Source organism: Hemibagrus wyckioides, linkage group LG23 (genome assembly GCF_019097595.1).
Source record: "Hemibagrus wyckioides isolate EC202008001 linkage group LG23, SWU_Hwy_1.0, whole genome shotgun sequence".
NCBI classification, from domain to species: domain Eukaryota; kingdom Metazoa; phylum Chordata; class Actinopteri; order Siluriformes; family Bagridae; genus Hemibagrus; species Hemibagrus wyckioides.
In genome coordinates, this window is record NC_080732.1 from 7003447 (window position 1) to 7018130 (window position 14684).

A 14684-nucleotide genomic window follows, 5' to 3' on the forward strand; every position below is an offset into this window, starting at 1 on the left:
TTGTACACTACTGTCCTGTTAATGCTATGTTACCTGATTGTGTCTGTGTTTGGTCATAGATTATTTTGTCTCTGTACACTTGCTGTTTTGTCTATTTTTTGTCTAGTAGTTTGTCTAGTCTTGTTGTAGTGTTATTGTGCTTTTCCAAGCCTCACGTTTACCCATCACTCTACACTGTTATGTCTGTCTGTGTAGTGAACCCCACTAGGCTAGGATTTCTGGAATTAACCCTATTAAATCATATTACATTTACACGCAAATGCCCTGCCTTCTCTAACTGCATGTTACACGCCGAATAAATCCAAATTCCCCCAGGTACCACTGTCAGTTTCACTGGGTGTCAGCTGCCGCTCACTAAATAACACAAGAATCAAAGAGAATTCACACAACTTCACAGAATTTAAAAGTACCATATTTTTCCATATTTTCCAGACATGTTCCTCAATGCAGAGTCATTGTTTACAAGACAATAAAGATGCAACTAGTTATTTTTAAATGCGTGTCTATATCTAGAGCAATGATATCATTTTAAAGATAACACTATACAGTAGATTTCGCTCATTTCTTAGTTTTAGGCTTCTGTTGACATTTTTCTGGCGTGGAAATGAGTTCTGCCTGCCAGTTGGAACAGAACTGCTCAAATCTGCCTTGTTTCCTTAAAATAGGGGCAGCTCAACAGGCATAGAAAAGGGTTGTCAGTGTTTTCACTGCAACTGCAATTCATCTCACATCCACAAACATTTAAGATTTTTGACTATTTGGTACACCGATACAGGAAACTACATTTTTTCTGCAATTTCAGATAATGCAGCGATCAGGGGAAAGGATGCAGGATGTACAAACCGATGATTTGCCTCTGCTAGCATTAGGTCAACTTTAACCCATTTTAATATATGAACATTAGGCTTGTGAGCCAGTAGAAACCAAGGGCACAGGCCACTTTTTCAGAATAAAAAACGAGCTTGTAGGAGCTACTAATTATTAAAATAACACACATATTGGTGTTTGTGTTTTTTTGTAATAAAAAATATTTTTATTTAAATATTTATAAATATTTTATTTATAAAATAAAAATTCTTTATTATTAAATTTTTATATAGTTATAAATTTCCCATTGGGATGAATTAAGTATCTATCTCTCTCTCTCTCTCTCTCTCTCTCTCTCTCTCTCTTGTTAGCAATGTTGGCACCTCTGAACCTGGAACATACCCAACCACTAGGATGATGCTAACATCTGACAGTGTTATGTTAGTTTCAAGCTTCCTCTAACTACTACAGTAAAATGCCTACCATTAAAAGCACCAACAAATGGGCATGTTACACTGTGTGCATGCTACATCTAAAGCTCCAGACAATGTGGTAAATGCTTGTAAATTAAAAACTAATCAACTAATTAAAATTTCTGCTTCCTCACAGGTTCGCAAGCACTTAATGTTTTGTTTTGAGCTCCCCTTCAAAATCTTTCAGGATGATAAATTATAGCACGCAGTTAAGGACATAGAAGATCATCTGTAATTTGACAGCCTTCAGTCAAGCTGAAACACGATAATTACTGTTTATTGTTACTCGATATTATAATCACGGTCATTTATCACAATTATTTAGACAATTTACAAACAACATGTTTTGATTGAATTTTATTATTGAATTATTTGAAGTAAACAACAAAAAGCACTTTTTTTGCAAGGACATTATAAGTCGGGATGATGGCTTCAATTGTACAAATATGTGAATCACGATAAGAATGATCTTAGATAGATAACTTACAATGACTTATTATAAGATTATAAGATGTCAGTGAAAGAAAGAAAGAAAGAAAGAAAGAAAGAAAGAGTTTCAATTGAACTGTGGTTAAATTACAAGCTACTGACACTGGAGATTCCTTATCAAGACATTAACTTATCAATAAATTTAGCCAATTGTTGTTCATGACTTGAGAAAGCCAAAAAAGTAAAAAACCTCTGAGTTTAAATGTGAATAATTGTTCATCTGTTACCTCAGGTAAATAAAGTAAGTGCTCGATTGAAGACAGTAATCGAAGCATATTGTGTTTTCTTGTCTTTTAGATCCTGACTTTCAAGACATGGGCATCCCCAAGCCTCTTCCCGGTGTGTATCGCTCTTTCATTCTCATCTCACAGCCCTCAGCTCATTCTTTTACAAAAGAATGATCTAAAACAAACCTCTCTCTTTCTTTCTTTCTTTCTTTCTTGTAGCATGTGAGTTTGAGATGACTGGACCCGAAGGCATCATTGAATCACAACAGATCATCAGGGACGGTAAAGCTTCACAGACGGAGGCCGTGGACTGCAAGTGGTTTATCCGAGCTTCTCCTCGCTCTAAGGTTAGCACTGTTTCTTTTAAACATGACTTTAGCCAAGAATGAAATACACAAAATGTACCAAATGATACCAGATTTAAGGAATCTTTATATCAGTGCAAACTGCATGCCTGCATGATGCCGCAGTGTGTTTCATGTAGTCCACTGATATTATTTGTGCATTAAAAGCTTTATAAGTGTCTATATGAAATGTTTAATTACAAATCAAATTCTTATTCACTCTTGCTTTAGAGCAGTGTTGTATTTTCAAACACTCAAATTTCTGTTAATTTAAGCACCTACGCATCGTATCATAAAGCCTCTTCGGTTTGATTTAGCGGCTGATCGAGGGATTGAGGGCGTAAAAAAAAAAAAGGAAAAGAGGGAATGTTCTGCTTTGAAGCTTTCAAAGTCTTTCAAATGTGAATGGCTTCAGTACTTCATATTGTACACAGATCTCTCATCCTCCTCTAAGCTAGCTGGAACATCAGCAAATTAGCACAGGAGAGACGTGAGGAGCATGGCAATCTTGTACATGCATACACACACACACTCACACACACACACACACACAGCAGCATGGCCCTAAAGGTTGCTTTCTCAATGACAGACGTCCACCGCTAATGTATTCCAGACCAGTGGTGGGGAAGAAGCAAGCTAATTAAAAAGCTGTAGCTCAGAAGGCTAATTAGAGTGTGTTCAAGTAAACAAGGCCATGAAGCAGACATGAAGGTGGTGACGCTTAAGTCTAATATCATACCTTGTCTGTATTAATACGGATACATTTCCAAATGTATAATTTTTTTCTTCCATTTGATACGGTTGCTGGAAAGTATAGAAACACATTAGCAAAACAAAAGCAGAAAATCTGCCCCAAACCAAATGCACAACCGAAAATAAACACAAGCAAAAACTTTCATACAAAAGTCAAAAATTCTAAATCATGGCCTTAGTGTGTTATTTTGCACAGATTCTCATTCAATATCACAAGTCACAAGAAAGATATTTTGAAACTGAGCTTAACCCCAGTGTCACAGAGGGCAATATGTCACAAATCCCGTTTCAGAGCAGCTGACAAATATGGCCGCCACGGACTAAAACTTTAGTGCCCCTTCATGCAGCATGTGACCAGTTTTTTTTCCAGTTCATGACATTACTAAGCCTTTGGATTTTGCTGTGTTTTCCATTTTTTGATCTTGGACCATTTTTCTGTTTTTCCGGCTTGTGGCTGTTCTTGTAAATAGCTGTTTTACCCCAGATTGAACTTTGTCTGTGTTTGACCTTGCCCTTGGATTATTGTTAGGACTCTCACTGTGCTTATTTATGTGTTCTGGTATTTATTTTATTTTATTTTTTTGCATGTTCCTGTTTTTGCAACTCTTGTCCTTATTTTCTATATTTTTTTTTCTTTGTGTGCCCCTGCATTTTTGTTCACACTTGCCCTGTGGAATCATGCTTTTTGCACTTTGGTTCTGTATTAAAGTCACCCTGCACTTGCTACACTTGACTACATCTCCATTGTGACACCCAGGTCATTCTAAACTCACGTTTAACTCCAGAGAGAGTTGTGACTGAAGCTGGGTTAGTACTGCTTTTTACCCAGGGTAATGAAACCCTGTTCCGGAGCAGAGTTCTCAGTGTTAAACCCACATTGCTGTGCTACATGTGTAGTGTGAAACGATACTGTTTTACAAGATGCTTTGCAACAGAAACCCAATCAGAATATGAACAGAGCATGCCTCATATGACACGTTTTGTACAGTCACAGAAACTGTACGTGTGTAAACAGTAGCTGCAACATGTGAGAAATTTTTTTAACCCTTTAATGTCCAAAGCAATGGAAAAATTCTTACTTTGCATTATTTAATTAATTCGGTCAATAATAACAACAATATATAACTGTTTTTTTTTTTTGTTTTTTTTTTAAAAACCATAATTATTTAAATATAGGCCTCTACCAAATGGCTGCCCAATCGGCTTGGGTTAAGTTAAAAAAATTTGTTAATGAAATTTAGTGACTCTACCAAACGGTTGCACATGGTCAAATGGTCAAGCATCACGGTTGGTGAAAAAGCAAATGTGCAAATAAGAAAGTTATCCCAGGTAATAATAATGTACAGGGTAAAACAAGATAGCCCAGGTTTCCCTTACCCAGAGTTACCCAGGGATAACTAGTTGTGTGAAAAGCAATAAGTAGTGAAAGAGCATGAAATGACCTCAGTTCATTATCAACTTAAGTTTTTCAATATCCTCTGTTTTAGATTGTATCAGTTTTCAAAGGTTCAAGGCAATATAAAATAAAAATATGCTGTGTTTTGTATTGCTTTGTTGAACAAATTTTATTTTGCAGCAATTTCTTAGTATTAAAAAATAGAAAAGTTGTATACAAAAAACTCAACAAGGCCTTCAAATAAAGAACGGATGAAAAAGTGTTTCGTGTGGATAATACAACAATTTATTAAGTCCTTTTCTTCAGTGTAACATAATGGGATTTTTTTAAATGACTAACTCAATTCAGGTTCAAGTGCCAGCTGAATTCATTCATCACTGGATGTATACGAAACTAAAAGAAGCAGGTGTTTCTACAGTGTTTAGTGAATCCCATGAACAATTTAATGAATACTCTTTTTGCCAATAACAATAAATCTGGTATGTTTAGCCATATTTAAAATGAGAATCATCGTTTTCCAGCAATTTAGGAATGGTCTTGGCATTACATAATCCTCATTATAGATCTATTATAGCTATGGTGTGCACTTTGCAACACCCACACAATTTCACATTCAGATTGTTGATGGGATGCAGTGTTGGATCTCCAGCTCATTAATCTTGCTGATGGCGTGTGTATGTGTAGCATGTTGAGGACGCAGAGACACACAATGATGAGGTTTCTGTAATGGTTTCATTTTCATGAAGAAGCTTCTTCATTAAGCTGTGCGCATCCTGTCATTCCATACACACACACACACACACACACACACTGTTCCTCATTTATCAAATATGATCAGCATGTGCAAACAAAATGTGCAAAATTTCTCTGCTGGTGATGATACCCATCTGTTTCATCTTTTCAAAATGTAACTTTGAGTATAATAATAATAATAATAATAATAATAATAATAATAATTTCATTACACCATTTGTGTCTGCTCATAGAACAATAAGTAACTATCACAAAACCCATACCAACTACCAATCCAAGACTTCTGATCATGCACATCTGTTCATCTTTAACACACTCCTTGAAATAAACTGGACATCTTGCTCCAGCTGTCTAGACTGTGATGTTATTGAGCCGTATATTTGCCTGTCTAATTATCCAATTCTAATTGTACTTTGGCTTCAAGTTTTACATTTTAGCCTTGCCCTGATTGCCAGTAACCTGAACCTTTACCCATTAATGGTTTTGGAGAATTGTCTGAACCTCTAGGTTTGTTTGCTATGTCTTTTCTTTTAACAAAGCACAAACTTGCACTTCTAACTGCATATTATATCCTTTACACACAATTAGCACGGCTTGCCCTTTTTTGCTCTATGGCTGCGTAATGCATACTGTAGTGAATATAATATCTCTTCTCAAGAGAAATATCAGGATCACTTCTCAAGAGGTTTCTCAGGGGTTTTTTTTCATTGCCACTGTTTGGCTGTCATGTCTGTGTGTGCCCCCATCACAAACTCCAATTCCCATGATCCTCAGCAAGTCACACTTTGTTCAAACGTCAACTAGACCAAAGACCTAAACTATCCAATACTGCTGTACCAAATCACACAAGCTGTACCAAATCAAATTCCCTTTCAAGACCCCAGGATTTCTGGCTTTGCAGAGTCTCATTGCAGCATTTGCCTGTGATGTTTAATTCTTTTAGGTTCCCTGTTTAGTTTTGTTGGTTTTGTTTGCCTAGCCTTGTTTATGCTTGTTTGCCACTTGCCTGAGTTTCTGCCTTTCCCTTGCTTTGATATCTGCCTTGTCCTTTTGGTTTGTCTACTTTTTGTGGTTTTAATAAAATTTTATTCTGTAACTGCATCATCTGTTTACTCTTTGTAATGAAATATTTCTCATCATGGATGCAGCAGGTTTCACTGAACTCTGAAGACCCTCACGAGACTTAATGAATTCTCATTAACCAACTACAAAAGCTGTACACTGTGTCACAATCCCACAGCTGTTTGGTTGTTGCTCAATCCAACATGTATAACACATCTTCCTCAAGGCACGAAGGTTTCCTTATTCATTATAAAGTCCAAAGTGGCACAATGCAACATGTTTATTCAACCACCTGATGGCAGAGAAGTAGGAGAACATCTCCTCACCCTGAAACAAAGCACAACACACTGCAGCTTGCTTTTCATTGTGAAATTAAGAGGAATATGTTTACAAAACTGGCCAGTAGAGATAGCAATGTTTCCCTGGATGCCATTTTCAAGCTAGCCATTTGCCTAGAGCTAAGCTCTAAGAGAAGCTCAGTGTTTTCAACTAGGCCGAGCCAAGAGGAAATAATATCAGAGAAGAACTGTATGTGATTAATACTCTGTGTTTTCTCCAAAACCTCTGACATGCAATTCATGTTTAAGCTCTGTATGAAAAACCAATTTGGGATTTCTGTCACGCAGCTTTGTGACAATGTCTGTTGTTAAAATCAAGTTTGCCCCAAATAACAGCTCATTTCAGTGTTATATGACAGATTTGTTAGTGGAATGTCACTCATTAACAAAATCTTCTCTCAGCATTGACAAGTTCCTAATCTAGCTCATGTATATGGCTGAAGTGGTTTACTCTTTTTATCACTATGACAATGGAACAGCAGTAGAGTTAAAAGGTTAGAGATTTCACAAGTCAGACCATTGACCTGTCTATGACTGTCTGCCTCTGTGCAACACACACTTCTCCGTAGGAGTACAAATATTCCATTAGTTGGTCTTGCTCGAGTGTGGAATACTCATTTAGAAGCTAGAGAGCTCACTGTTTTTAGCGCACTCTTAGCGATGGAGAGAGAAGTGTTTAGGGGTAAGGGTTATGTTATGGTGTCATTCTAACAGTAGGTTTGTTTTTAGCTGTTTAAGATGCATTAAAGCAGTGAATTTAATGTTTGAAGAAACAGTTCGTTAGGTTGATTGTGGGAATGTGTTCATAAAGTCTGAAGTCCAGCTTAGACCTTAGTAATAGTTAGTAATATATGTTGTTTGTTGTTGTTCTTTTAGCTGCTCCCTGTATGGGGTTGCCACAGCAATAAGAGTGTGGGATCCTGCCACTGGATCGCCAGGAGACCTAATGATACATGTTGGTGATAAACAAAATAGATATTATTGTGGTTATTATTGTATACTTTGACTGTCTTAGTTCTTTCACTAATTTGGTGATGCAAATCAGTCTGTGACACAATGCGAGCTAGTTCTCAAGTGTTTACCGAGCTGGCTAAAAAAAATTGAATAACAGCAAAAGGTAGAGGTTTTAGATATACAAAGGATAGAAAATATTTAAAGTGTAAATATACAAGATGTAATCTCTCTCTCTCTCTCTCTCTCTATGTTCAGATCTACCTGCGGTTCCTGGACTATGAGATGCAGAACTCAAACGAGTGCAAGCGAAATTTTGTGGCTGTGTACGATGGCAGCGGCTCCGTTGAGGATCTGAAGTGTAAATTCTGCAGCACGGTGGCTAGTGACGTGACATTGAGAACTGCACTGGGTGTTGTGCGGATGTGGGCCGACGAGCACAGCCGCCGCAGTCGTTTCCGGATTCTCTACACCACTTTTAAAGAACGTAAGACACACACACACACACAGAGCATTCAATTGCTTAATCTAGAATCTGTTTTTGATATTCCCATTAAAAACACACTATCATTTAACACTCATCAGCATTTAACTGCCGAAGCCTGAAACTGAGTTGTAATGAGTGAATTTAATGGTACTGTTTTGTGTGAGGCTGTAATCATGACCGCTGCTATAAAAATCTTCTGCAAACCTGTGGTTTTCCAATAGTCGTGCTGCATGGTCAGCACGATTGAATGATTTTTTTCATAGAACATGCTTGAAATTCACCCACACAGATTTGTCAGGAAAAAGAATTGAGCACAAGAGCTCTTACTCAGAAATCTGTATATATACATATTTGTAAGTGTGGCCACTGATGGTGTTTTTTCATTTCCTATTCTAGACAACATTGCAGGGGTGTAGGAATAAAGGAGAAACCATTTAGGTTGCTGAAAAATTCATTCATTCATTTTCTTTCCATTTTTCCTGGGGGGTCGAGTTGGCAGCAAGCTGAAAAGGTCAGCCCAGACTTCGCAATTCCCAGCCACATATTTCAGCTCTTTTGGGTGAATTCCAGATGTTCCCAAGCCAACTGGAGATATAATCTCTACAGCTGGTCCTGGGTCTTGCCTGCACTAATGAGATATGCCCAATACACCTCTACCAGAATCTGACCAGAGGGCAGCAGTGGTTCTTCTTCAGTGAAAGAAACTACTAGGGTTAGGAAGAACCTCAATTCTGCTGAATGTACTCACAATTTTGGTCATCCACAGCTCCTGACCATGAGACATATATTAACTGGTAAACAAAGAGCTTCATTGACAAACTGAGCTCCTCACAGACCATTGCAGTGACTTTGATTCTGCTGTCACTGACCCAATTCATACTCCTTTATGCCATGTTACAGTGTGAGGTGGCATTGATTCTCAAGCCAAAATATTTTACTTTCACAAAATGGACAGAGGGTTTCACCGGCTTGGCTCATTTGGGTGAGACGTCATGGTATTAAGTCATGACCTTCATAATTCTGCCAAACACAAACAGCAACAGATGATGATGAGGAGGAGGAGGACAATTATGAAGAGGAGGAGAAGGAATACAGTATGTGTATGTACAAGCTTGAACATCTACAAGACTGATTCAGTTAATGAATGGAAGATTAAATTATTGTACATGTTCTTTCTTTCTTTCTTTCTTTCTTTCTTTCTTTCTTTCTTTCTTTCTTTCTTTCTTTCTTTCTTTCTTTCTTTCTTTCTTTCTTTCCTCTCTCACTCTCTCTCTCTCTTTCACACACACACACACACACACCTGCATAGACACATGACATATGCATACATACAATCACTCTTAACCCCAAACCAATATTTAATTGACGTGTTATGAAGTGCACACACCTACATGTGGCTATAGTGAAGAAAACTGCACTCAGCCTCACCCTTTTCTTTATTTTTTCCTTCCACCCTTCTTCATTTCCATCTTTTCCACATCTTTTCTTCCTGTAGAATTATTCAAATTGGATCACACATCCACATGAATATAGTTTTTTTATGCTGAACATCTCTAAATTATCTGTTGTGCACGGATGTGTGAGTGTATGTGCGATTGTGCCTAGGAAATGCCCTGAAATATTGTGATATGTCCTCATAACCTTCAAGCCAAAGTCAGATTCATTTCTAGAATAGGATTGTGTCTTAGTCCATATGAGTTTGGAATTGATGTGGTTCAATAGCATTTTTGGTTTGATATGGATTCACAAGTGCATGAAGTAAACCATTTTTTTTGGAAATGGCTGTGATGCCATGGAAACAAATCAGGCGCGAAGTATACAGAACAAGAGCTAGATGAATTACTAATTTATTCCATAAAATAAATAGTTTAAAACATCAGCACCACATCTTAATGCCGCAGCACACTAGTCCTGTCTTCTTGCAGCCTGCAGTCTATAATACACAGCATGTTAGCTTCACTTTCAGCAGTTGGATTGTTCTCTCTGTAGGTGATGCTGGAAGCAGATCTAGCTCAGATGGTTGTTTTGGTCATAATTCGAGTATGATTATGTTCCCAACTTCCTAAATAAAGCATTCAGTTGGCACTGGCTGCATAGTTTATAGTTTTGACAGGCCTGAGCTTGAGCAGATCATGTTCCTGGCCTGGCTTTCTGAACCATGTCAGGTTTTCAGTGTGTATAGTGTTTGGTGTTTCGAGCTGTCGGTTCAGTGCTTTGTTTCCCATGTCGGGGGCACTAGGGTTCAATCTGCACTGCTCCCTTGCTGCTCTGTTCCCTGATCCTTGGTGCCACAATGTACCTGTCCTTGCTTCGTGTTTTTTATGTGGAGTAACGGAAATACAGGTCAGATACGCTGTGGACCTGTGAGAATAAAAGCATCCTGATACAGTATGTGTACAGCTACAGATTTTGTATGTTGTCCCACCATGGAAGCATTCTCCTTATGGTTAACCTCTGAAAGGGCAAGAACCTGGTAGTTAACATGACTGATATCTCAAAGTTAAACTTATCATTCCAGGCAGAATTACTTGAAGCGTGCAGTAGGTGTTGTTTTATAAATATTGGAGATAAACTGTATAAAGTGTAAAGATATGTTATATGAGTATTTATATTTATAAGTCTAGCATGTTAGCTGTCACTTACCTCATCAGCTAGCAGCTTGGTACCACCAGGCAGACACAGCTAACGTTGGCTTGATTTTAAAAATGTCTCTTGAAAAGACATACGGTAAAGTAAAATTGTTCGCCTTTGTTTATTATTAGTCTTGGATTATGTAGAGTGTCTGCCGTGTGAGTCCCTGTAAATTACTGTAGAACCGATAGATGCGTCATATGTTTTTCTGAGATACTGTGGGATTTTTTTTTTATTAATTACAATTATTATATATAATTTAATTATAATAACTAAAAATGGACTGCAAGCAGCTGATTTAATGTTTTCACAAATTATTTTTATAGACACTGTATAAAACATTACACTGATATCAAAATCATAATGTCCTTTTTCTGTCAGATCGCCACTTTTATCTTGGGTGGAAATCAAATCTCCTTTACCAAAACACTCCTATCAATAATAATGATTATTTTTTTTAATTTATGCACATTAATGAGCATTAAGCATTTTATTAATATTTAGTTTATTATAAAAGATTATAAATAAGTTACTCTTGACTTTGTCCGCAGTTTTTCAGCAGAGAGCTGCAGCGCCACCTGGTGCAGAGACGAATCTGCTAATTAAAAACCATGAGCATGTCGGGTCTAAAGCAATGAATCATCCTCATTTACTCTGTCATTATTATCCTCCTCTGGAGTAAAAACATCGATACTTCACTAAAGACATAGAGTCCTGAGTCGCTTTCAAGATAGTCCTTCTTTCAAAACTCAGTATGTGCTAAAAATGCACATGCTTAATGCAGTAATTCCCCATTCTCATATCCTGCTGCGTTCGTTCTCCTGCCTGCACTCGTCTGAGTGTTTCCTGCTCGAACGTACCTGATACAGCTCATCATAGAGTAAAATTGTTACATTAGAGTTTGCTAATTCTGCGTCTTTGTCCTCATGAATGGCGCGTTAATGAGCTGATTGACTCGATTCACATGTGGCTGAGCAGGAAAGCACTAGAACATTCAGGGAGCATGACTAATAGCAATTTTCCACCAGACGGTATGGTACAGCATGGCAACGTTATAGTTAATATATACCCTACCTAGTGCCCTACTGTAAACACAAACACATTTTAACATCCAAATATACTATACACTCATTTGGTTGTAGTTCTGCTACAGAGATTTAGTTAAATCATACCGTAGCCTTGTGTTAATTTGTCATATTGAAGTAAAAAAAAACACTATAAAAGTATTTTAGTCATTCTTTTGCTAATATGTTGGATGATTCTGTATTTTTATAGTTGGCATTTTTCTTCAACGCTTCCATCACAGGAGCACATTGTTAGCGGAGTTAGAAGTGAAGTTCAATGGAAGAAAAAAAAACCTTCAGGTTTCACTGTCAGCAAGAGCGTCTATTCTCCCAACGTTTTTCAACAACATTCAATATTATATTAATGAGCAAATCTACTATAGACGTAGTGGACACAGCAAACCCTGGACTCCAAATTCCAGAATGCTCTGCAGCTGTATGAGTTACAGAATCGGACAGATTAAAGGAATAAAGCCCTGCCACATTGCTCGCTTTAGGTATAGATGAAAAGAGATTTAAATCCTACTGACATCACTATTATTAGGCAGTCAACTGTGGATAATATAGAAAACCTAGGGGGAAATAGACGAATACGAGTATAGAAAGCAGTGGTATTCCGGTAACATGATCCTTTAATAAGGGCGGCACAAAACAATTCAAAGGGAAGACAAAGTCATTTTAAGCAATCATTTAAAAACAGACCAATACAAATCAAATTGTCTCTTCACCCTAACCACAAGTGAAAATCTTAAGTGCTTTAGTGCAGTTTAAAATACAAGTATGCAACTCATAATATACACAATAACATAGGATGTACAGTATTCACACAAGACAATATTCAACATTTAATACGCAAAGACACTATACACAGTATACATACAGGACACTGTGCAGAGTATAGCCATGACATTTAGAGGCTGATGTTAGTTCATCTCGTCAGTCAGAGGACAGTGTAACTGACAATAAAGATGATAAAGTCAGTGCTAAACTGCTGTGCATGGACGGTAGAGTGGGTTGTGATTATGGTGGTGTTATTAGTTACAGTTCAACAGTCTGATGACCGGCAAGTAGGACCTGTCCCACAGCCGGCTGGTGTGCGATCAGGATGCTTGCAGTACCGTCTGCCTGATGGTAGCAGCGAGAGCAGTTCGTGGCTCAGCTGGCTGGAGCCTCATGATCCTTTGGGCTTTCCTCACACTGACAAGGAGGATGTGCTGGTTGTCAGTGCCAATCTCTGCAGAGTGTGATCTTACAGCAAAGTCAAGAGGAATGCTTCAGGTTTAAAATCTATAGACTGTTAGAGTTTGATGTATAAAATCTACTCCTAGAAATGAACAGACAGATAAACAACACTGTGGAAGGGAATGTTTCTTTATCAAGGAAACACTGATGGGACACCATAAAGATCTCTGCATCCAGCACCTGATTTAATCAGATGATATTAATACAGTAAAGACTGCAGTAGCGTCTAAGCACCATCAAAGCTGAATGATTCTCAGGCACATTTCAAACAGTGTTCCTGTACAGAGGTTTATTCACAAAGCAGGCAGACAAATCCGAATCACAATCCAAATATCAAGGTCGTCAAACAGGCCAAGGTGAATAATCACTGTATGGCAAACAGGAACAAAGGGAACATCCAAATCGCGCAGGTAAACAACAGCAGGCAAGGTTCAGTACACAGTGCGCCAAGAAAAAGTGATCAAAACATGGCTCAGAATTTGTAAAAAGCTTTCTGCAAGACTAAAGAGTGCAACATGACTTCTTACAGGTCAGAATTTAGCAGTCAGTATTTTTCATTTCGTAGTTAATGTGGAAAATACTAAAAATGCTATAAAAAAAAAAAAAAAAAAATTGTGTAAGTTGTCCATTGTTTTGGAACAAGTGTATTAATAAGCTTTAAACAGTTTGAAAGTGATGGGGGAGTTTTGGAGGAGTAGCTTTGTGTACATGGGTGGAATTGGGGGCTGGATTAGTAAAATTATTCCAATCTTATTCACCCATTTAATCATTAGAGCTCGTTTCTTCATACTGTACCTAATGCACCTATAATGGGTGTCAGATATTGAGGTGCAGATATGAAACTGAAATCTAGTCTGTGTTCAGATTTAAGCATGAAGTGAGCACTGAACCCAAACTTTAACTTGTTTTATTGTATTTATTTATTTATTTATTAATAAATCTGAACAATACTATTTAAAAACAACAGCAGTGTTTTTTCAGTTATACTTGCACAGTCATTATTTTGGTTTTAAGCCATCCATGATACTGTCTGTTGAATTTTATTTGGGTCTATGTCTCAAAGTAGCCTCCTGTTCTTATCTGTATTGATCTAGCTAGGTCTCAAATCATGTACTGTACACTAAATTGTGCAGTGTACAAGGGAGTGTATTAGATGAGGTTGGTTTGTGTTGTACTACTGACACATTCCATATTGAATGCATTCTTTCATTTATAGAGATGGCTTTGGACTATTTTTACTTTTTTCTTGTTCCTGGGAAATAAGTGTTATTTCCCCATTCTTTATAACCCAAAAAAAGAGAAAAATCCCAGCCATGAAAGTTTGGGTTAGTTTTTGGCAATTTTCTTTAGTAAAATGGGCTAATTTTGAGGTTTTTGTTCTCTTAAAAGCCCAAACCCAAACTTCAAGTGGCTTAATTTTTATCATTTTCTATCAAGAGTAATTGGAAAATGTCATTCACTACCCAGGAACAAAAACGTAATGGTGTAATTGATCAGTTTTGCATTTAAGTCTCCAACAATTGACAACCTCAACAATATATTATATTATAACCAGAATGTATCTCCTGGTTACACAATTGCACTTTTTGCCATATAGTACACAGTTATAGAAAGGAAATTACTTATAATCACACTACCCGGTGTCACACAAATGAGCATCGGTTCCA

General features: G+C 37.3%; 1 protein-coding gene across 2 annotated transcripts in view; it reads left to right on the plus strand.

Moving 5' to 3' along the window:
- Positions 1 to 14684, plus strand: part of neto1l (neuropilin (NRP) and tolloid (TLL)-like 1, like) — a 99012-nt gene that overhangs the window by 65283 nt on the left and 19045 nt on the right. For both annotated transcript variants that reach the window (XM_058375788.1, XM_058375789.1), the window contains exons 5-7: positions 2067 to 2108; positions 2216 to 2343; positions 7852 to 8080. In XM_058375788.1, coding sequence (XP_058231771.1) covers positions 2067 to 2108; positions 2216 to 2343; positions 7852 to 8080 — 399 coding nt within the window. The remainder of the gene's footprint in view (positions 1 to 2066; positions 2109 to 2215; positions 2344 to 7851; positions 8081 to 14684) is intronic.